Source organism: Rhipicephalus microplus, chromosome 6 (assembly GCF_043290135.1).
Source record: "Rhipicephalus microplus isolate Deutch F79 chromosome 6, USDA_Rmic, whole genome shotgun sequence".
In the NCBI taxonomy this organism is placed as follows: Eukaryota; Metazoa; Arthropoda; class Arachnida; order Ixodida; family Ixodidae; genus Rhipicephalus; species Rhipicephalus microplus.
The window spans coordinates 189,035,408-189,058,605 of record NC_134705.1 but is presented as its reverse complement, the minus strand read 5'-3'; the positions used below and the strand labels follow the sequence as shown (position 1 = coordinate 189,058,605).

The 23,198-nt window shown below is 48.9% G+C and overlaps 1 protein-coding gene across 4 annotated transcripts in view; it reads left to right on the top strand.

The window, feature by feature from the left end:
* The first annotated feature begins 2,581 nt into the window (after positions 1–2,581).
* The window catches only part of LOC119183249 (neprilysin-1), a 45,841-nt gene continuing 25,224 nt past the window's right edge, over positions 2,582–23,198 (top strand). For 2 of the 4 annotated variants that reach the window (XM_075867280.1, XM_075867278.1), the window contains exons 1-9: positions 2,586–2,950; positions 6,644–6,841; positions 9,246–9,686; positions 12,641–12,781; positions 14,104–14,280; positions 15,269–15,431; positions 19,902–20,003; positions 21,217–21,507; positions 22,641–22,838. In XM_075867280.1, the coding sequence (XP_075723395.1) occupies positions 2,672–2,950; positions 6,644–6,841; positions 9,246–9,686; positions 12,641–12,781; positions 14,104–14,280; positions 15,269–15,431; positions 19,902–20,003; positions 21,217–21,507; positions 22,641–22,838 (1,990 nt within the window). In that variant the 5' untranslated portion in view covers positions 2,586–2,671. Of the gene's footprint in view, positions 2,951–6,643; positions 6,842–9,245; positions 9,687–12,640; positions 12,782–14,103; positions 14,281–15,268; positions 15,432–19,901; positions 20,004–21,216; positions 21,508–22,640; positions 22,839–23,198 lie in introns of all 4 variants that reach the window. The other 2 variants (XM_075867279.1, XM_075867281.1) reach the window with 2 other exon arrangements.

The window sequence follows — 23,198 nt, the reverse complement described above, 5'->3', positions numbered from 1 at the left end:
CAGATGAACGATGGCTAGCACCCACTATGGGGGACTGGCCAAGAATCCACCTATTACATTTTCCTCTGCTGCCCTCTGCCGATTTGGAAGGGTTTCGGTTGGACGGGATAGGAGCGTAGGCAGAATTATTGAAGGGAAAGAGGGGAGCACCTTTTTGATCTTTGGGTGGTGGTGAGGAAACGGGCATTTTGATTCCGCGCTAAATACGGCATGGCGGGAAATTTTTCCGGGGGGGGGGGGGGGGGACGGGCTCTGTGTGCTACTTACCAGTAATGTCAGAAGTTAAGCAACCGAGACCAAGTTGTGTATCGCCATTTTTCTGCCAGGAGTTAAATGTACACAAATGCAAATGCTGAAATAGCGGTCCAGAAACGCCGTATAGTGCTACTTTTGTGCCAAGGAAGTGCTTATTTTGAATGAAATCACGTTTTACTGTCCCGTATCGCCTCAGCACACCTTGAATTGCCCGCCAGAAAGTGGAAAATTTCACGTCGCTATTGGTGTCGGCCTTGCTGAGCGGCCGCTAACACTATAAGCAGCAGAGCGAAGGTAGCGGGAGCCACAGCAGCAACAACGGCCACTCAACGATTTACTGCCGTGGCCTCCGAGATAGCAGACGTTTTTGGTTCAACCGAGCCCCGATAGACTGCATGAACTGTCCAGTTGAACCAGGCGAAACCAGTCGAACTGTCCATTTGAACCAGGCCACGCGTTCGCGTGTTCCCTTTGATAAAAATTGACACTGTACATGCTTACATGATATCTAAGTAGTAGCACGCTAAAAAGCGGCGCTGCATTCGCGGCAACTACTGGAACTTGTTGAGCCGCGGCTCAAGGGCTTGAGGCTTGCGACTGCGCAGCAAATCGCGGCGCAGAAACACGAATTCCTCTCGCGCTCACCTCCCACCTGTTTTCTTTATTTTTTTTGCTTGAGTTTCAAAGGCAGTTTATGATCGGCACATCTTTGACCAACGAATAATCTCCCGTGACGGTGCCATCAGGCGACATCGCGTGAAGTTACGGCATAGTATCATCATGATGAGGGCACAAACGACGGTGATATCTGTGACGTCAAAGCGCTTTGATATTTTTGCTGCACTCGTGCTGAGGCCACTGTGGTGCAATTATGTACAAATTCTAAATCCGGATGGAGGCGGCCTGTTCCATTGAGTCTCACGCGATTGGCCCATTCGAGCCGTGACGAATGCTGTGACGTTCTGTGTGACGTGGACCAAGGTGTCACGTGACTGCTTTTCTCCGGTTTTCAGACGAAGGCGAAGGAACGGTCGGAGAGACCGTCCGAAGGGAACCGGATGGATTGAAATGGTTGCAAGGTGGCATGGATTGGATTGAAATGTAAGGGTTTCGCGGCTTTTCAGCATCCGGGCACTTGCACAACATGGCGTTTCCCACTGCCACGGTTTTTCGTCTCGCCTGTGTTTTTTCGCGCAGGTCCTTCATGGTTCAACGCGTGGCTGAGCTCTTGCCACAGCCGTTGCTGGCCGGCGACGGTGACGCCATGCCGCAGCTTGATGGCTTTTGCCGCTAGCCGGGGATGTTCCTCCAAGGCGAGCAGCAGCGCGCGCTGAAGCTCGGAAACGCGGATGAGCCGGTGCTGCTGTTGGCTGCAGTTGGTGCCGTTGCCCTCCGCCATGATTGCGCTCGACTGAGCCAACGGCTTCAAAAGTTGCGCCTTAGAACACCTGCGCCGTTTAGGTTTGAATAGTCGTGGAGATATGAGGGCAGTAACTGCTTGAAACGGGGTTGTACTTGGCGCCACTACTTACCGTGCCGCTAAATTTAGCGTCATTTCAAAACAATAACGAAAAAAAAACGTTTGAATTGTGCCGTATTTCTATTCAACATTTTAAAACTAGTGCCAACACATTTTAATAGTGAGCAATAATAGTTAAACATTTTTCAACACGTTACAAACACTTTTCACTTTGCTCTACGATCCCCAAGCCGACGTCAAATTGATGACGCAGGCCTCCATTTCCCTCATTGGCTGTTCGCTTCCCCTCGTCCTCGCAACTGCTGCGAACTGCCCACCTTTTGACGTCACCGACGGAACGAACGCCTCCGTCCGGATTTTTGAATTTGTACACAATTGCACCACTGATGACGGCCAGTTTTCGCCATCTTACAAGCAGCTGGACTGGACGTGCGGTTATGTTATTTTGTCAGTCTGACGGGGCTGCACGTACTTGTCATCATTATCCTTTAGTATATATTTTCCCCTTCCCCCATTCTCGGCGTAGTGTAGCAGGCTAGAGCATACTACCGCTCAGGCAGACCTCTCTGCTTTTCTATCTCTGTCGCGCGTTCGATAAAGCATCTGAGGCTTTCGCCTTTTTGAATGCGCGTGGCAATGCAGTGATGTGTTCGTAATTACAAAATGCATTTACCCATCAGCAGTTTTACCCATTGAGTGTTTCGATTTTGTTAGATCCACTTTGCAATGCAAATTCTTGGCCCACCTTATCCTTGAATCACGTTTCATCCCATGTACTTTACACTTGCAGTAAAGACACATCATCACCATCATCATCGTTTCGTGCTTTTGCAGGGCACGGGCTACGTGTGAGTAGAAGAAGAAGAAGAACAAGGGGTGAGGTTGCAATAACGTTAATTTTTCGTCTTTCTGCGAGAAGTTTCCGAAGGGCACCCGATGTCCCCATGGAGAACCGTATGTGTCACCTTACTGTACGCGAAGCATGACGTCCCGACGATTTTTATTCTAGTTTCAATGTCATACTTTGCGAATGTTCCACAGGCTCACGACGTACCGGCTGTCTCGAAGCAGGCGTCCCCGGTTTCCTCTAATTCGTCAACAATGTCCATCATGGACCCCGCGGAAGGTTTAACGTCGTCGTCCATGAAAAGCGGAGCTGCCTCTACTTCGACGGCGCTCTCTTCCATGACGCCGTTCTCTGAGGAACCGTCGCGGGTACGAATAAGAATGACGTCACGCGTATCGACAGTTCCAGCTGTAGCACGCGGATGCCTTACCCTTTCGGTTTGGTTTATTGGTGCGCAGGGGTGCTCATTCTGGACATTCTCGAATTCTGCCATGTTGTCAGATTCCGCCTTTGATCGATGCTAATTGGCCAAACGAGTCGCTACGACCTCTCTGATTGGCTGAAGATGCTGCCATTATGAAGTTTGACAATATGGTAGAATTAGACAGTGTCCAGAATAGCACCTCGGTTCATGATCGGCCTCAAGGACATACCGTGGCGCCACCTACGTGACGACGTCACTCTTAGTATTACGGGTTGTGTTGCTTTCTAGAAACTCCGCATTTTCTGCGCTCTTGCTTCGCGCCCGTGTGTGCTTCCCTTTGTTTTGAAGCTCGAGGGCTTAAAGACGCAGTAAGACCTGATAATACGGGCAAGCAAACTCCGAATCGGTGCCCCCAGTGGTACCCTCGTGTCTAATTTGCATCGTAAAATCGCGACTAAGAGCCGGTGCAGCCATGGGGGAGGATGCAAGTGATGTCGCGAAAGCAAAGCTGCCGTATTCCACAACTATCCTATCTGTGACGTCAAAACGATCGCAGCGCTGGTCTCTTTAGTGGAGGCCCTCGTGGCCAGTATTGTCAGCCATCTTACGCGCCAGGACCATGTGAGATGTGCCCTAGTGGAGGGATCCGAAAGTTTTGACGATGCAGTGTTGATTAACATGCACTGATGTCTCACTGTAGATTGTCCTTCATAGAATTGGTCTTCCACCGAAATGTGACCGCAGTGGTGGAAATCGAACCTACGACCTTGAGGTTGGCAGCCGAGCACCCTAACCACTGTACCACAGCGGCGGCGTGATATTAATTTCGATTTCTTGAAACGCTTCAGCTGTTTGTGCACGTGTAAGGTTTAAAAGTATTCCTTGTAAGGTAATTCTAGTAAATTATGCATGCAGTGTTTCAACAGGCCCAGAAATTTGAGCGGCGTTCTTCATAACATTTCCGAACACAAAACCTTTGTACTCTGTAAACCAGTTTATAACATTGAGGGTTTATATTTGTGTGTCACCCTTACAGTCTAGAAAAAAAGGGTGTCTTCACGTATCAAAACATCCATGCCATAGGGTGTTGCAACAGGCCTAGCACCCTTGTTATTGGGCCTTTTCCACGGCCTACTCACCGTTATCACTGAAACAACAACAATATGAACAATGAAATCTACCATTCGGGTTACCAGTCAGTACTACCAACCAACCACACACCCAGCAGAGCGTAGATTAAAATACTCCATGGACGGAGCGCGGGCGCTGCACCTCCTTACACTATCGTCTGGTATATACCCATAGTATCTTGAGGTGTAGGTCAGTGCATGCCGGTGTCGATATTCGTGTTCCATACAAAAGAACACGAGGAGAACAGACGAAAGTTTATGCTATGCTCTATATAGCCCTAAAAGACGCGTATCTTTTAATCTAAACTCGCTTAAGGTACGACTTTTTAAATTAGCGAGTCCCAGTTACCTACCATCTGGAAGGTGTTGTATGTGTCATGAGTGTTTCGATAAAACACCACACCCTCAACTTATAAAGAGTGTTTTAGTTAGAACGTTGTCGTATAAAGGATATTTGGGGAACGATAACACACTTAAATCATAATACTTGTGTTTGGGTCAGGAAAGAAGTGGTTTTTGCTCGCTTAAAACTCCCTTGAGTGTTCATATAATAACTAACGGACAGTGGCTAGTGGGTAAGCTACTCGTCTGCTGACCCGCAGGTCGCGGGATTGAATCCCGGCTGCAGCGGCTGCATTTCCGATGGAGGCGGAAAAAGTTGTAGGCCCGTGTGCTCAGATTTGGGTGCACGCTGAAGAACCGCAGGGGTCGAAATTTACGGAGCCCTCCACTACGGCATCTCTCATTCTCATATAGTTGTTTCGGGACGTTAAACTAGACGTATCAATCAATCAATCAATCAATCAATCAATCACAATCAATCACAATCAATCACAATTACAATCAATCACAATCACAATCAATCAATCAATCACAATCCATCAATCTTGCCAAAGAAAATATAGAGGGTATCATAATGTCAGGGTTACATTAACGTTACAATTACATTAAATAATATCACCTATGTTTTCCTTGCCATAACTGTCTGTCAGATCTAATTAGTATTGTTTCCAACAAAGAAAACAGGCCTTTAATATTACCCTTCTTTTCTGGAGTGCTCAAAGTTGTTTTCCGCGAAACGAGAGAGAGCCTCGGATGCCTTATCGAATGCGAAAAGAGGCTGTCGTCTTCAACACGAGGCGAGTGATGCACAAAATGAAGGGACGTCGTCATCATATGACGTCATCACGGCATCAAAGCTCGCCATTTGGACGTCATTGTGGGCCTCACATGATGTAGCTATAACATCATCGTTTGGTCCAACGTTGGCCGATTCAGGCGACACTGCTCGGTACAGGAAGAAGTTCCGCAATGGTGGATATCAGTATAATCGGCTAGGAACAAAACTATGAATAAATTAGCCTTTGAGTCATCTTAGAGCAAATGCTTAAGGGACACTCTTTGAGTGATACACCATGCAGTATCTCTCCATCGCTAAGTGTACGGCACGAAAAAAAACCTGAAACTGGTTCAACAGATTGCACTGTTAATTCGCACTGTCCAACAGTTCGACTGCTATATGCACTGCCGACAACGCCTTTAAAGGAACTGAACACATGACGGGCTCAAGGTACACATACTTGAAAGGAACACTGAACAACTTATGTTCTCTAGGTATTCTAGCTTGAAATATATGCTGATTACCTGATTACACCTATTTTAAAAAGATACTATGAAGTGCACAAAGGATGCTTACTTTATATTGCAGTGAACACCTTATACATACTCAAGGGACACTTACTTGAAAGCAATACTGAATATCTTACGTTTCACACAGATTATAGCTTTAAAGAAAGGTTTATTTGCTTATTTGCTTACGTGCTTTATGTGTGCCTATATGAAAATAATTTTATATTCGAAAGAAACATACATACGTAGAAGTCCCTCGTCTGCTAAAATTTGATGATTGATATGTGGGGTTTAACGTCCCAAAACCACCATATGATTATGAGAGACGCCGTAGTGGAGGGCTCCGGAAATTTCGACCACCTGGGGTTCTTTATCGTGCACTCAAATCTGAGCACACGGGCCTACAACATTTCGCCTCCATCGAAAATTCAGCCGCTGCAGCCGCGATTTGAACCCGCGACCTGCGGGTCAGTAGCCGAGTACCTAAGCCACTAGACCACCGCGGCGGGGCTCTGCTAAAATTTCGTACTGAAGACATTCACAATGTACCGTAATATACAAGTGCTTGCACAATGAACTTTCTCTTGCAATGAGTTGAAAAAAAATGTACGATGACTTACGTGAAGAAGCGATGCTTATATATACTTTATACTGTACTGAACGCCCTCCGGGCTCAAGGGATGCTTACTTAAAAGGAATCCTGAACAACTTATGTTCTACAGGAATTCTAGCTTTAAAGAGACGCTAATTACCTTACATAGTTTATGCACACCTATTTTAAAAATATATCGATCACGTTAAGTGCACAAGGGATGATTATTCTATATTGTACTAATCACCTTCTTGCTCAAGTCATCACGTTACCGACGACATCGCAGGCTCAAACCGGCAGTGTGCTTCCTGTCACCAGTGTGACAGTCGTGACTCGTCCCGACCTCGAAGAGGCGACCAGGCGAGAGCGGCAGGAGCGGAATAAGGTGCTGGCCCTGGCCTGGGTCTGGGGCATGCTACCCGGTGTCCTGGCCGGCGCGGCGCTCACCTACTCTCTCTGGTCCGCCGGGACGCCGATCACCAAGGTATACAACGACGTATAACATGGCCAGAAGCGTTCGTATTGTTGCCCATATTGGGAGGGGGGAGGGGCTACGAAGGTAGAGTTATTGCTCATACTAGCTTTAGGGAAAAGGAAGCCCCCTCTCCCCCGTGAAGTCTTATGACCAGGAGGTGCCCATTGCAAGGCCGAAATTACGTTGACGAAGCGTCTTCTATAGAGTGCCTCTCTGTTTCCTTGTCTGTTAGTCTTAATTAATGTTGGGAAACAAACACAAACTTTGAGCCCGTAATATTCCCCTTCTTGTATACCTTTAGGAAAGGTCGTGTGTGCAGAAACTCTAAGCGAAGGTTGATCACAGCGCCCCTCTTCGGCGTCGGTCGCGTCCAAAAGACAGTACGTGCTTCACAATACATGAAATAAACGCAAATCGAGAGGTTGACACGCTTATTGCAATGGCCTGCCTTTGATCTACAGCTATCCAGGAGTAAAGATGGTTGCTCAACTGCTCTTGGAATGCAACGTATCGGACATTCAGTCGCAATTATTGTCAAGCACCTGCATGGCCATTACCCTGCTCTTGAAACAAAGACGGGACAGCTCGAAATGGGTAAAACAGTTGAAGTCGAAGTTACATGTTGAACTTTGTTCAGAAAAAAACTCTCAGCATGCATGCCCCCTACGACTTGCGCATCCAACAGTTAGCGGCGAGTATTCCCTAACATTCTCTAACAGGGTAAGAACATATTTCCTACACTGTCTCAAGCTGAGCTCAAGCTCGATATACAGCACTCACGGATTGAAATGCGACAGTACAGGATAAAATGGAATACATAGAACGCCATGCGTGGGTGCCGGTGGTAGAAAGCGGCGACCCGTTCTCTGGATTTCGTGCCGACCGGTTTTGCCTCCGCGATCTCCGTCGACAGCGCAGCTCTGGCCGACAGGGCTCGCCCTACGCCATCTCCAGACGCCGACAAGAACTCTTGCTGAGTGGTGCTCCGTCCTCGAACTCCTGTGACCGTGTCCATCTTTCCTATCTTCTCCTTGCTTCTGGATGCCGCTGTCCCTGCGCCACGCTCTCTCCTTCCCCCTCTCTATCTCTACAACTCTAATTCTATTCTTTTAATCTCTCTTTACCCCCATCCTTCGTAAGCTACTGTCGAGGTGTCGTACTCTGATGTAGGCAGTTACGGGGCTCACTTTTCTCTTCTTTTCTCTTCTTTTCTCTTTAAGAATCACACTAGAGAGCGGATGCATTGCGGTATAGCAGGAGGTCGAGAATATTCACACAAAACATGATTTCGACGATAACGTACTGTTCTGGACAGCCGAAACGTCAGCGGTGCGTGCGCACGCAAACCTAACGTGCTGCAAATAACGCTGTGCACATGCGAGCATACCAAAGCGCGCCAAGATTTCTGTGTGCCCTTGGGACTATACGGGAAACAAAGCAGCTCATTGGAGCACTAATTGCGCGTCACGAACGCTCTCGCGCTATACCACAATCCAACAGCGTCACGATACTTCCAACGGTAGCCATGAGAGGTGCACCTTGCCGCATGATCAGGGGCCACGTGCTCACGCTGTCGTAATTCAATACGTGCAGCAGTACTCTGCATACCACAGAGTTTCCTAAAGTTAACTAGAGGGGACTCTGGCGCTGCGATCGTTCAGCGACCATGGGAATAATGGGTAGTACACACATTTGCCTAGTCTTCGTACTTGCGGGCGGTGAATCGTACTTGCGGCTTCGTTTATTGCTGTGTCTGGTTTTGCTTTGAAAGAAAGATTGAACCTTATAGAACTTCGTTTTATTTGAAAAGTAAATCTATAAAAATAAAATGGTGAAGCACAACCGGTGAACGTTTGCTAATACTTGTTTCGTAAGAAAACAGCTCCAAGCCACACAAACAGACACGGAGCCAAAAGCAGGCCAGAAGTACGAATATTATACAAATGTGTGTACTACCCATCATTCCCATGCTCGCTGAAGCACCGTGCGTTGCAGCTCCCATAGACACTAGCGCCAGAGTTCCCTCTAGTGTATAATAGGAAACTCTATGGTGCATACATCCATGCCTGCTCAGCCTCCAACAAATGCGGGAAAGTTGTGTACATTGCGTTCCTATATAGTAGTACGTTGATAACTGTCTAGTAGGCCGATATGCCGCTAACTGATAGCGTGCATGAATCTAGGTTTTGTTGATTTCGGAGTGTGTATAAACGGAACGCCAGCGCGTGCTTTACACCTGTTCTGTGCGATTCTCTCTGTCATTGTTATCTCGCTCCTGTTCACTGTTAAATCAGTTTTGCGCATACAGCTATCCTAATGGAGCGCTCGTGTCCACGGAAGTATTGACGATCAATTTGTCTATATACAAAAGATGTGCAGCTATTAACACGCCCGTATGCATTTCTTCCACCAGACAACGGAAGGAAGCTCCAAGTCACCGGTCGCCACGAGCTCTACGCAATCCCACACGACTGTGCCGCCACCGTTGTCGGCAACCACGCCCGCACCGGCGACGTCTCATTCCCCAGTGCCCACCGTACCGACGGTGTCTACACCAACGACTAAACCCACGGTACCACTCAGGCCTACGCCACCGACCCGGCCCATAGTGACTACCACGTCATCGACGCGGCCCACGGCACCTACAAGACCTACGGTAACCACGAGGTCCACGGCACCGACGACGCCTGTTCCGCAACCTACGATACCGCGAGTGACCTTCTACCCCGGTGGACCGCGGCTGGCGTCGGAGTACTTGAACGTGACGCTCACGTGGACGATATCGCCGTGCGCAGACTTCTTCGGGTTCGTGTGCAGCCACTTCGTTGGGCCCTACACGAACGTCCTCTCGACCGTAAGTGAGGTCTACTGCCGGACTTTCCCATCTTGATCATGTCTCACGTTCTGCATGCTGTTCCTCGAGACGTAGCACCAGAGCGAAAAGGGGGGTGAGGGACACCCCCCGCCCGTTACCCATACACACCACACTAGGTGCAATAGCTGGTACTATCACATCATATCGACTTGCTACCCTCCTTCTTTTGCCTCTTTCGTTGCTACCGTCATTTACGATTCCCAGGAAAGAAGTGGTCTCACGTGATAGAAAGAAGATAGCAAGTAGATACGGTGTGATAGTGCCTGTATTGCACTGCAGTATGCACCGTCCTAGGTGCCACGGGTGACGTGTGTCGGCTATATATGTGTGATCTTGCTTAATATAGCTTTCAGCTGATAGTAGCGCTGATGTGTCGTTCTCTCAGTGTTTTCCCTGTTGTCAGTTGGCACTCGAAGTTTCTTGAGATGCACATCAGGCGCCTTCGGCAGCCATTAGTGTCGAGAACCTGTGCGAACGTATAATCCTGCATCTTGGACGGTCAGGGAGAAGTTCCGACTGCGTAAAAGTGTGGGGCTTAACTGTCTGTAGGTACCATAACAATAGCAGTTGTTGTTTAACGTCCCAGAATCATCGCATGATTACGATAGACGCCGTAGTGAAGGGCTCCGGAAATTTCGGCCACTGTAGCTATAGATTAGCGCATCAGATCGAAGGAACACAGAGGAAAGGTTCGCACACAACGGAGTGTTATGTTCTGCATGAACTTTCTCTTGTATGTTGCGTTGATTCGTTGCGCTGCACAAACCAGCTAGGCTGAACAAACCTGCCAAGGATTCAACCATATACAGTATGAGGCTGACTTTTCGCCCCTTTCTTAGGTCATTTAAGGTAACATTCGTCCCCCGCCTCTCCCCATGCGCAAGCTTATGTTTCGGGTATTGCGAAGTTAAGTTATTGCACATGTAGGCCCGTGTGCTCAGATTTGGGTGCACGTTAAAGAACCCCAGGTGGTCGAAAGCGCAGAGTGCAGTGCGCTAATACGGCTAAAACGATATCTGTGGCCAAACGATATCCACCTCCTCTTCAAAGCCAGTGTTAGCGTCCCCTCTCCCCCCCTCGCTGTCGCCCACCTCTAATCACAAATTAGGACAAATTAGTGGGATAATTTTTTGCACTTATTCATTGTATACCGTTTCTGACGGGGTTTTCGTGATGATAGTAATACTACTAAAGATAAATGTCAGGACTACCTCCTCTCCAGTTTTGAATTGAAGTTTACGTGTCCTGAAATCTTACAGGATAAGGACCAGAGGCTAACGGCTGTACAGCCTGGCATGGGTGCTCTACTGACAGTTTAGAACGCAAGCCGCTAAGCGTGTCAATATATGAGAAATGTTTTCACAAATGAGACACCTCTTTCATCCGCCCTAAAATGACTGGTTAAATCCACCCCTGCCTGCATGCAGAGTCCTTCCGACTGGCATATTCGCTTTCGCATGCAGTTGAAATTCGCGTGCTTCAATAGGTCAACCGCAAAATGAGCTCCCTGGCAACAATTTTCTGTGAAGTCCCAGGCACGTATTCCAATCTCTCTCTCGCTCTCTCTGTGTGTGTGTGGGGGGGGGGGGGGCAGGTGCTGGACCTGGCATATACTGGAAGGCGCGTGCCGCGCTGCGTTGCTTTGACGCATGCGCATTTCAGCGCGTCCGACACCTTCTGTCACGAAAATAAGGAGATGCAGTGTTGTCTGGGTAACGCATCGGCGCGCAATGCAGCATGTCGCATTTCGCGCCGGTTGCCGTCGAGCCGCGCCGACGGACGCTGGTCGTGCCTGGCGTCAGACTATATAGAGTGCCCGCGTTTTGCTAACGTAGCGTCGCTGTTCCCAGCGTGCGCGCGCGTCAACGTTACATCGGAGTATATTGGGCCCTGCATGATGCGCTGCCGGCCGTTTCGCTAGCTCCACATATACCAAATTTGGCGTTACGTGACGTCAACGGATGACAAAATATGACCGGTGCAAACATGATAATCCTGACACGCGTGTCATGTAAGAACATGACAACATACCACGCTCATAGCGTGCTCGCGGCCGTGTCGCTATAGCTCCACATGTACTAAATTTGGTATCACGTGACGTGAATGGATGACGAAGGTAAACGACACATCCAAACATGATAATCATGACGCGGAAGTCATGTGCGGCATCATTTACCTCCACCTCATAACGTTGTGATGATTTTAAAGTGACATATCAACGTTTCTCATTCGTGCTTCGTATATCATCGATTCCCACTGTACGTGGGATCTGCCTTTTTTTTTTTTTTGCTATCATGAAATAGTAATCAACCGAAACGAGAAGAGAAAAAACACGTTCTTTTTTTAGTTTTCCTGTTAAGTGACACCAAATATCAGAACGCTTTTGCCCGTACTAGTAAAGTACAATTTCAAGATGCTGAAAACGTCACCTGTACCACGACACGACACTTGGCAAGCCAGAAAAAGAGCGAAAAAAAAAAAGAAATGTGGGTTGAAATTTCACTTTGAGATTCCTTCACTAAACACCATGACGTCAGAGATCTTGGAGGAGACTACTGGGTGCTACGTAGCTCCTAAATGATAAAAATGAAGTAAATTGTCGTCTGTGCGTGCCTTAGACAAAGAATACTAAGTTTCAGAAAATTTGTTTCAGCCAATGTCGCGAAAGTACGAAAAATACATTTTGAAATTTTTGACTACACGCGAGAATAATTCAGCGAGAAACTTTAAAAAATGAAACATTAACATTGATTTGATCCCCTAATGATGAACCTATAATAGAGAAACCTCAGCAATATAGTTCTCAGAGTGCAGTCTGTCAACATGAGAACCACATCATTGTTTCTCCTTAGTGTTCCTTATAAGTTGTAGTCGAGTATAGATATACGCTATTATCGACATCGTACCAATATTGACCGTTCCTATCCTCACAGGCCGAGGAGTTCTTGAAGAGTGCCAGCAAGGCCCTGCTCTTCACCATCCGCGTACCTCCGAGGAATCAGAGCGCCTTGGAGAAAGCAGCCGGTCTGTTTCAAGCTTGCATACAACTCGCAAACAACGCAACTGGTAATGAGGTGTGTGTTTGTTTCTTTAACTCCCTTTGCCCTCCCCTCCCTTAAAGGGGTCTCGCAACACTTTGCGAAGTAGCGATAGAATGAATTCACCAAAGAAGCTCATCGCCTCACGAATTGACTGCCGCAAAAAAAAAAAAAAATTTAGAATACATCCAGTACGAATGCAGTTAAAGAGATTTATTCCACTCCGCGACTGCATTCTTTCATCCCAACGGAAGTGCTGGAAGCTAAGCAGGGAGGAATGGCACTGCGGAAGAGAGAAAGGTTGAAGAAAAGACGCAACTTCTGCGTGCCTAGTTGGGAGCGCGGCTCTACACTATCGGAAGAAGGTCCACGATACGCACTACGTTATTTTGCGCACTTTCCTCTCCCTCTGTTGCTCTCTCTTTTTTGTCCTTCGAACGCGCGGATTTTCGGTACAATCTAGCGCGCGCACGCGCGGCCTCCTGGCGGCGGCCCCAGCAACTCCACAGCAAGCCTTGCACAAATCAGTGAACGGCGCGATACACGGTCTTGTGACGCGAAGATTTTCGAGTACATAGCTTGAGTGAACGAGAGAAGAAAGAGTGATTTTAGGCTGTTTTTAAGAATCAATCGCGAATTCCAGGTCATGTGCTGCACTATAGCGTTTGGCTCGCGTGTTCTCGGGGGCTTCGACTAGGGATGGGCAGCATTTTGTGACCATTATGAAAGATACAAAACGACACCTCATTGAAAACGTTGTCAGGCACACAGACTCTTAGTAAGACTGACATTGGAATGTGCCTGTCCTGTGTGGGATCCGTTTTACTAAGTACATTTTTATGCGCTTTAGCACAGTCAGTCGATCGCGGCAAGATTTGTTTCGGGTAAATGCGACTGAAATGCAAGCTTCCTATGTATGAAGAGATATCTTGAGTGACAATCCTTGAAAAAGCGAGGACATAGAGACTGAAAGTATTTCATTCAATCTATAATAAGAAAACAGGAATTAATGCTTTAGATTATTGAAAACCAGCACATTATCAATGCTCTCGTCATGACCACGAATTTAAAGTATGGCCATACAAACCCAGAACTGGTCTGTCTGAACATTCTTTTTTACATTCTACCAGTTGATTTGGTTGCCCGAAGGACTGTGCCCGATTCCATGAAGGACTGTGCCCGCTGAAATGATGCCTAATATGGCACTCCGGGTATTGCTCCAAATAAATAAACGAAATAAATGGTTCAGCTTCGTTTCCCCTAATTTTCCCAATAGGAATGAGGGCTCCTGCATCTCAATTTCAGTGTTCTCATACGTGTTGGAAATACAACATTCTGCGTTTGCAACGCTCGTGCAGGCCGCGGCACTTCGGTCCTTTCTTCGACCAGCCGGTCTCGACATTTCCAACATGGCGCTCGACCCCAAGTTCTCTGCCTTAGAGGCGATGATGCAGTTGTCCATGGAATTCGGTTTTCCGTGCCTTGTCTGTTTCGGCGTCATAAGGACAGCGTACCAGCCAAAAAAAGAGCTAGAGGTAAGCCGTGATTTTGATTGCAGACGGTACGATTGAGTTAAATTTCAATTGAGACGTTGCATCAGCGCTATATGCGGTGAATTGCGGTTAACATTTGAGCACAGAAGTGTTTTACTTCAAAGTATGCCAAGCGCTGTAAAAATGAACCTATTGACGTCAGTTCCATGACGGAAGTGACGTACGCGTCACGTCCGCCGCAAAACTGATAGCTGATACAGAAATACGGATAGCTGATACAGACATACGGATAGCTCATACGGAAATACGGATAGCTCATACGGAAATACAGATAGCTCATACGGAAATACAGAAGAAAAGTCTGGGTATCCAGGTGAAACCATGAAAAATATTTAAAATTATCTCTGACATCTTCACTGACAGCCCTTTCAGTTCGATCTAACCAATTTCTATTGTTTCCTAACACACACACACACACACACACACACACACACACACACACACACACACATACATACATACATACATACATACATACATACATACATACATACATACATACATACATACATACATACATACATACATACATACATACATACATACATACATACATATATAGTTGCCGAACATGCTGAGACAATGGACCACCAGATAAATTTCGAAGCGACGGCCATCCTCGAAAGCAAGCCGAACAGGAGGAGAACGTTGTTACTCGAGTCGTGACACATACAGAGAACAGCCCGTAACATCAACCGCTCTCTCGGAACCCTTCCCCAGTGTACACACACGAACTGCGCTCCACGGCGAAACGAAAGAGAGAGAGAGGGGGGGGGGGTCATTAGCACCCCTCGAGTGCTTTGAAGACGCTGCTGCTACGTAGCCTACGCAGTCACCCCCGAGGAAGGAACCAAGTCGGTTCCGACACGTCGGGTTTCTTCAAAACTTTTGGTTAGAGTCTATATCATCTCTCAGTAACTTGTTATTTTCTTATTCTTCCTAGTTTGTTGACACGATGGTGCTGTCGCAGATGCAGATACACGAAGAGGACGAGAAGTGGATGAACGAGACGCACCAGCGTCACTCTAAAACTGGCGGCTTGGACAAGCACTACGAGAAGTACCTGAAGTATTACGACCCGAAGCTGAACTTCACGAACCTCGCCACGCGCATAATCGCAGCCGAGAAAGAATGTGCGTATTACAGCGTATTATCTTGTTTTCTTTTGTACAGTTCAGTTACCGACTGGTCGATCACCGATTGACTTTGACCAATAGCGGCAGAGGCCTATAGACGTTTTTTTTTTTTTACAGGAGAGGAGGATCCCCACCGTTCTAAGCTGTTGCACGGAAGTAAAAACGCTGACGTCACGGCTTCGGCCCTGAATTTTTTAAGGGGGGGGGGGGGGGCTCAGACATGATGACAACAGCCCAGAGGGGCTTATGGCGTTGCCCAGGGAGCCTTCAGTAAAAGGGTCTATACGCTCATATAAGAAGCTGAGCTTTGCACCACTGCTTCTGATTCACGACAATAGTTGTATCGCGAGAACGGAACGACGACATTAAGACGAGATGGACACGAAGGAGTTGTCTCTGTGTCGTCGTTCTGTTCTTGCGCTTTAGCTATCGTCATGTCATACCAACTAGCCCAAGCTGCCACACTTCTGATTTACGTTACGTTCGGGATGGTATATCGCATATTGAAAGGAATATGGAAATGCTGGTGGCCCAGTTGACTGCGATGCGTGCCGCGGGCGAGTTCTCGCCGTGGAAGTTGGAGAATGCGAGCTGTGCACAGCATTCGGTTATACAAGCTTGGCTACTGATCTCGTTGATGTTGGATACTTGAAAGACGTCATCACTATTAGTGAGAGGTCAGTTATGTGTATCGCTATGTCTTGCCCGGGAAAGAAGTTTTATCCAACCTGTCGCCGCGGGAGGCGATTGTCCAGGCAAGGGGATTCGGCACACGTTATGCAAAGCTTTACTGCCACTCAATGACCAATCGTCCACGCAGTTTACTATGACGCAATAAACACTGCTCAACTACCACGAGTTATACTCAAAGAATTCCGAAATACACTGACGAAAAAAATATGTACGGTTGCTACCACTCTCTCTCACACTTCTGACTGTCACACATATTTCTGTCGTGGCCTGACATCATCTTTTGAAACGTGAAATCTATCCTATTGCCTGCTCCGTGCAGCCGTTGTAGCATCCTAGCACGCACCACTCGAACCACACCATCGAAAATGATCCTGTAGCGGTGCAGTGAAGCGGCGTCGAAGGCGGCCGATGGGGCCGTGCCGATCTCGCCACTTTATTGCAGGCCTGAAGCGGAGCTACGTCGGCTACCAGCGTCCGCCACGCCAGGCGTGTCAGCTCGTTCTCATTCTCGCGCAGCTCGAGCTCGCGCCAGCTGCGCGAGAGACGCGGCGCGGTGATGGAAAAAATGACGATGGTGATGATGGCACTACAGGGCTCCCCCCCTAGCGCTTTGCGCGATTTGAACGCATATGAAAAAAATGAAGAGGGCGACAAATGCTATGTACATGAACGGCAGTCCATAAAGTGTTCCTTTGGCAAGTCCAGTTTGTCAACGTGTAGTGACCATCGGGAACCAGTGGGTCTCTGGTGGGCGACACTGAGAGTTGCGCAGTGGACGAAGAAGTAAGCGCTCGATGGAAAGAAATCCGTAATGACGGATGGCTCGGTCCCAGAGGTCTTCAATCGTGGAAAGCACCTCTGGAATTTCGAGGTCTCGCGCCACTTGTGATGCGTTTCTGTAGGCGAAAGAGAGGCCGTACTCAGTGACGCTGTGAAGCGACGCGTGACTGAGAACGTGCTCAACTGGTGCACTAAAGTGCGGGCTGTAAAGCGTGTCAAACGGGCCCGTGTCGTAGAGGCCGTCGTAGAAGGTGTAGTCACACACGCCGTCCGCAGGCAGCGGCTGCGACTCGTTCGTCGCAGCCGGTCCCAGAGAGCTCTGGGTCTGCCCCAGTGTGCCTTGTATCAGAATCGGGCTGTGGCCCAGGCCCGGAATGTACTGGTTCAACAGGAAAGTGCCGTGCGCAGGTCCAGCTGGAAACATGTCCGGCTGCGCTGCCGCGGGGTTCCCGGTGAGCAGCGGACTCCCCGTGTTGAGCCCCATCGCGGCTCCGCGCTGCACCGTGGTCGCAGGCTGCGGCGCCAATACAGGCGTGGGCCGCGGTGTGGCCTTGTGCTGGGCCGCCCGGGGAGACTGGGACCGGGTGGTCGCCGCTGCCGAAGGCGTGGTCATGTTCGCGCTGCCGCTCGACAGCTTGGGCAGGATCTGTGGCTGTTTCGGCTGAATGACCCGGGGGGCACCAGAGGTGCGAGGACTGGGGCTGGCCGAAACCACCTGTGCGACGCCGGGTCTCGACGCAGGTGCCTGCTGCGGCGCCACGGGCAGAGGGGTGACGGTGGCAGTTGCTGTGGTGGTTGCCGGTGTCAACGCCGACGATGAGGGCAGGCTCTGGCTCCGCGCAGGCACGGCGCTGGGGCCCGTCATAGACCACGGAACAGAGACAGGGACAGGGGCGGGGAGCGGGGACGCCGAGTGTGGTCGGCTGCTGGCCGGGGAGGTGCGAGTGGAATGTGGCGAGGCACCCGGCAGGCCATTGCTGGCACCAGTGGCAGGTGGCGGAGCGGCAGGGGGCACCGTCGAGGAGCTGACCAGTAGCTGCGGCGAGGAGGAGGCCGAGACGTCTGAGCTGGTGGTCGCGGAAACGGCGAGGGCCACGGTGTCGCGTGCCGTCGCTTTCCTCTCGGAGGGAAGGTCAGTCGCAGTGGGGAAGTCTTCTACCTCGCGGTCGTGGTCAGGTGCAGGAGTGGATGTTTCTGCGACCGGATCAGGTGTAGAAGTAGTCGAAGCCGGGGTACCGAGGTAGCGGTCAGTGGAGGGCTGCGGACCGGTTCGTACCTTGCTCTGCGACGCCGGGGAAACCTGCCTGGTGCGGGTAAACGGAAGCGGACGGTATGTGTTGCCGCTGCGGGCGAGCACCGCAGTGCAGAGGGCATCGTAAGGCTGCGGGCTGGTGCTTGAAGTGGCAGCGAGATGGCGCAACTCGACCGGTAGGGCGTCGAGAAGAATGGCATGCATTAGCAGCTGGTCCGTGACGCCATTCAGCGCCAGAACGGCATCGAGCTGCATGAACCATACCTTAGGGTAGGTAGATTGGAACGGTGGCACTGGCGGGCAGAGTTGCGGGAACATGGCCGCGGGCCGCTCGGCGAAGGGCGTGTTCTCCGGGTCACCAATGTAGCGGTGCAGTGAAGCGGCGTCGAAGGCGGCCGATGGGGCCGTGCCGATCTCGCCACTTTATTGCAGGCCTGAAGCGGAGCTACGTCGGCTACCAGCGTCCGCCACGCCAGGCGTGTCAGCTCGTTCTCATTCTCGCGCAGCTCGAGCTCGCGCCAGCTGCGCGAGAGACGCGGCGCGGTGATGGAAAAAATGACGATGGTGATGATGGCACTACAATCCAATTGCATCCACAACAGATTGTGAATTCAGGTCTCACGGGCTAAACGCAGCTAAACATATCAAGCGATATACTGACATGCACTGCCAAAGCGGTGGCGTAATGCAACGAGTCAGTCGCTTAATGCATGGCAACCGATTGCAAATAGCTCAGTGATAATTCTTCATCGTCCTCAGCCACAGCATGCTCAGCCAGGATAACGTTGTGCTCATGATGGCGGACAGTATGGTTTCGTAAAGAAACAGAGCACCCCCCCTTCTCCCTTCCCCTGCGCTGGCCCGCGATATTATTTAAGAGCTTTGCTTAAGCACTCGTTTCTTTCCAACCCACTGTTAGCCACCCTGTTTTGCAGTTATTTTAAAGGGGATTGTTCGTTCCCGGTCCTTTACATTCCAAGCTTTAAAAAAAACATTCATATCATGCGCCAGTGACAACAAGTAGGGAGCCTGGCGCCGTGGTCGCATTGAGAACGAAGTCGCAGGATTACGAAAATTGCGGCATGTTCATGGCTGTTGTGCAAAATGAGTTCGAGATGCACGCACCAAGGAAACTGAAGTTCTTGTATGTTACAGACTTTTGTTTAAAGGCTACTTAGCACTCTCGATAAGTATTTTTCTCTTTCTCGCATATATATATATATATATATATATATATATATATATATATATATATATATATATATATATATATATATATATATATATATATATATATATATATATATATATATATATATATATATATATATATATATATATGATGTGGACTACCAATGTACGGCCCCCCACGCCCTCCGGCAATGTGATCACTCTCCACCTATGGGGCTCAATATTGCGTAGCGGTCACCTCACTTCTCTGCATAAGCACGATTATTGGCATGTAGACGGGTCTGCCCTATTTCGCAAAAATGACTTACGGTGTAGTCGTTACCATGTGTGTTTGTTATCATTAGTTGTTCCAAGAAAGTATACAGCGGGCTTCAGAATAAATACTCTTTCAGCTTTGGCTGTGCATGTGCACCATGTTCCGCGCAGGCTCGGCGACATATTTTTTTTCGCATTTCTGCCGTACTGCTTACCGAAATCTGTGAAACTGAACCTACCTGCCGTTCCAGCGAGCTCGACGTGCTAGACTTTTTCGTTTCTTTGGTTCCATCCAGTCGGGGCCTTTCTGGAACTGGTACGGGCGAATGACAAGGTCTCGGGCAAAAGCGTACAAATAAGCAACCTTGGAACGTATACGGAACCTCACGTAACCAAAGGTACGGAATACACAGCAACAGTTATCATTAAGAGTGTATGGCATCGATCTTGGCGGTACGACTTCATCTTCGCGACACAGCGCAAAAACGAGGAGACACAAACACACAGCAAAGAGCGCTGAGCCCCGCCGTGGTGGTCTAGTGGCTAATGTACTCGGCTGCTGACCCGCAGGTCGCGGGATCGAATCCCGGTTTCAGCGGCTGCATTTCCGATGGAGGTGGAAATGTTGTGGGCCCGTGTGCTCAGATTTTGGTGCACGTTAAAGAACCCCAGGTGGTAGAAATTTCCGGAGACCTCCACTACGGCGTCTCTCATAATCATATGGTGATTTTGGTACGTTAAATTTCACATATAAATCAATCAAGAGCACTGAACTATACAACAAATGCGTTTGTTTGTGAAAGCACTAATTAATACGCTTCTTCACATGTCAGGAAGATGAAAGCGATTGAAAAGATGCATGCGCCTATACTCTATACATCGCACCTATTTAATCGTGCAGTGATTTACTAACAGTTCGACAAACAGTTGTACTAACAGTTGTTATAGCTGTTGGGTTTTAACGTCCCAAAACAACGATATGATTATGAGAGACGCCGTAGTATAGGGCTCCCGAAATTTCGACTGCCTGGGGCTCTCTTGAGTTAACCCACATCTGAGTGCACGGGCCTACAGCTTTCTCGCCTCCATTGAAAATGCAGCCGCAGCAGCCGAGACTCGATCCCACGACCTGCGGGTCAGCAGCCGAGTACCTTAGTCACTAGACCACCGCGGCGGGGAATCTAAACTATATTCAATGCGTTCCCAAGAACTACGACACTCTTGTTTTCATTTAGAGTCTGTCTGTCTGTCTGTCTGTCTGTCTGTCTGTCTGTCTGTCTGTCCTTCTGTCTCTATGTCTGTCCTTCTGTCCGCATGTCCGTCTGCGTCTCTGTCTGTTCGTCCGTGTATCTAGTGAACACTCCAAGTACCATCTCGCATCTTTTAATCATGCGTTCATCGTACAAAAGTACAGCCATCTAGCAGACATTCCAATTACTAAAACGGAAGGTGGCTACTGTAGGTACACTATATACTACCTAGGGAGCATATACAGTTACTATAGTACCTACTACATACAGGAGAAGCATGACAAACGCCTTCGTCAACCCTAAAAATATTTCGAATTTTGGACGTTAATATATGTTAATAACCGCGTGCCTCCCGCTGCAGCGGACTGGTTTCGACTGTACCAGAAGTTCACGAACAACTTCTACGTCGGCAGTGATGAGGTGATACTGTGGGACAACGCGACGTCCGTTGTGGTGTTCTTGACGGACAACACCCGCTTCAACCAGGAGGACACGCGTCTGCTGCTGGCGTGGACCGTGCTGCGAAAGCTGGTGGTCTACACCAGCGCCGTCGCCATGAAGAGGCTTCAGGAGGCACCCGTCGAGGATTTCTGCATGAAGACCGTCTCGGGTGTACTGGACGCAGCCGTCACCAGCCGCTACGTGAGCACGTGTACGTAAAGACGTATCTATATTGTACGTGGACGATGTGTACTGAAACATTAAGAAAGGTACAGAAGACAACTACCCTGGGAAATCAGTGCGGACTTCCTTGTGGCTTCGTGCTACAAAAGGGTGGTTGTCTTCTTTTTTCTTTCTTTACCCTTCCGCCCATTTACAATGCCATACTTAGATGTTGCTGTCGGTGAATGAAGGAAAAGTAGCATGAAGGAAAAGTAGGGAAGAATTGAGCGACCATGTTGAGTATATAGGATTGCATGCTACAGGTCATGGCCGTTCGCCGACTTGCTCCTCCTTTATATCGGGAGGGTACGCCTTGAAATGACCTTCTTAAGGAGCTTGCTCATTACGCTCGAAACTTGTCCATCCACACCGCCGTTGTAGCCAAGCTAGTTCTCGTCGCTTCTACTAGAGACGCAGCTGTGAGCTCGGTTGATTTGAATGCCACGTTCTAGATGGCGTGCCGCCACTGAGGTGAATGAACAGACAGGCGGACGAACAGATAGAGCAAGCTCCTTCATCATCATCCACTTCGTGGATATGGCCTAACTTATTTGCTCTCTATGCGATGGTGAAGACTAATTTCAGGGGGAGGGGGCACGGGCCCGGTGTGCCTACCCCTTGGCGATGCCCCTGTCACCACGCGACTACTGAGCTACACTAGAAGGGGAAAATGCCACAGTCCCTTACACAGCCCCTTATGCTGGCCCGAACGCGCTCGTGCATGAGCGCGTTCTGGCCGTGCTTGGGCTAGCTGTCGCGCATGCGCAGTGGTCCAAGGACGAAGGACAGGTAGAACAAGAACAGGTCACGCCGCACACCAGATTGAACTCCCCCATAAGCTGCTGCGAAGCAATCGATACCCAATAAAAATACTAAATGACGCTATATATATGCCTAAGCTCACTAGATGCTGGAACCGCATTCAGTATTGATCAATAGCTAATCGATATCCAATTGGTAATGAGTGATAACGAATCAATCCCCAGTGTCAAAACTCCGCTGTGACTCAGCATTGCGCCGCTAAGCTATGCCATATTATTTTTCTGGTTGGATCAGATTACGATATTCGGTGGTTGTGACGTTCTCAATGCCTAATGCACTGTGGCGCGTACCTTCTTGCAGACACTCCGCGGAGAGCTTTCCAAGCCGCCACGACGTTGGCGTTGAACATGATCAAAGCACTGCAGTACAAGATGACCCACACGCCATGGATCGTGCCTCCAGTGCAGAACGTGACCCTGAAGAAGGCCAGGAGCATGAGGCTCGTCATGGGCTATCCCAAGCACCTCGAAAACACCACCGAGTTGGAGAAGTTTTATGGTAAGGGTCGTTGTAGAACTATGTCACCAACCTGATGATAGTGTGATGCAGCCCAGAGTTTGGTTCATTGGCCGATCTCGCATTCCATTGGAGACATTCAACAGCCGACGCCTAAAGCCCACATTTATACATGATCGTTCATTCGTACAAAAAAAAAAAAAAACATGCAGCCACTTCGGGAAAGCTGTCGAAACAGTGAGGCCATGATGCCTCTCTTCGCCAGGGTTGTGCATTTTTTTTTCTATTGGTGATCTCTCTACAATTTTATAGGCCTTTCCTGTGATTGAAAAGTCAACATTCGGCAGAAGTATGCCTGGTTGGGATACGAATGAGGCAACTAGAAAACTCCAACCAAACATC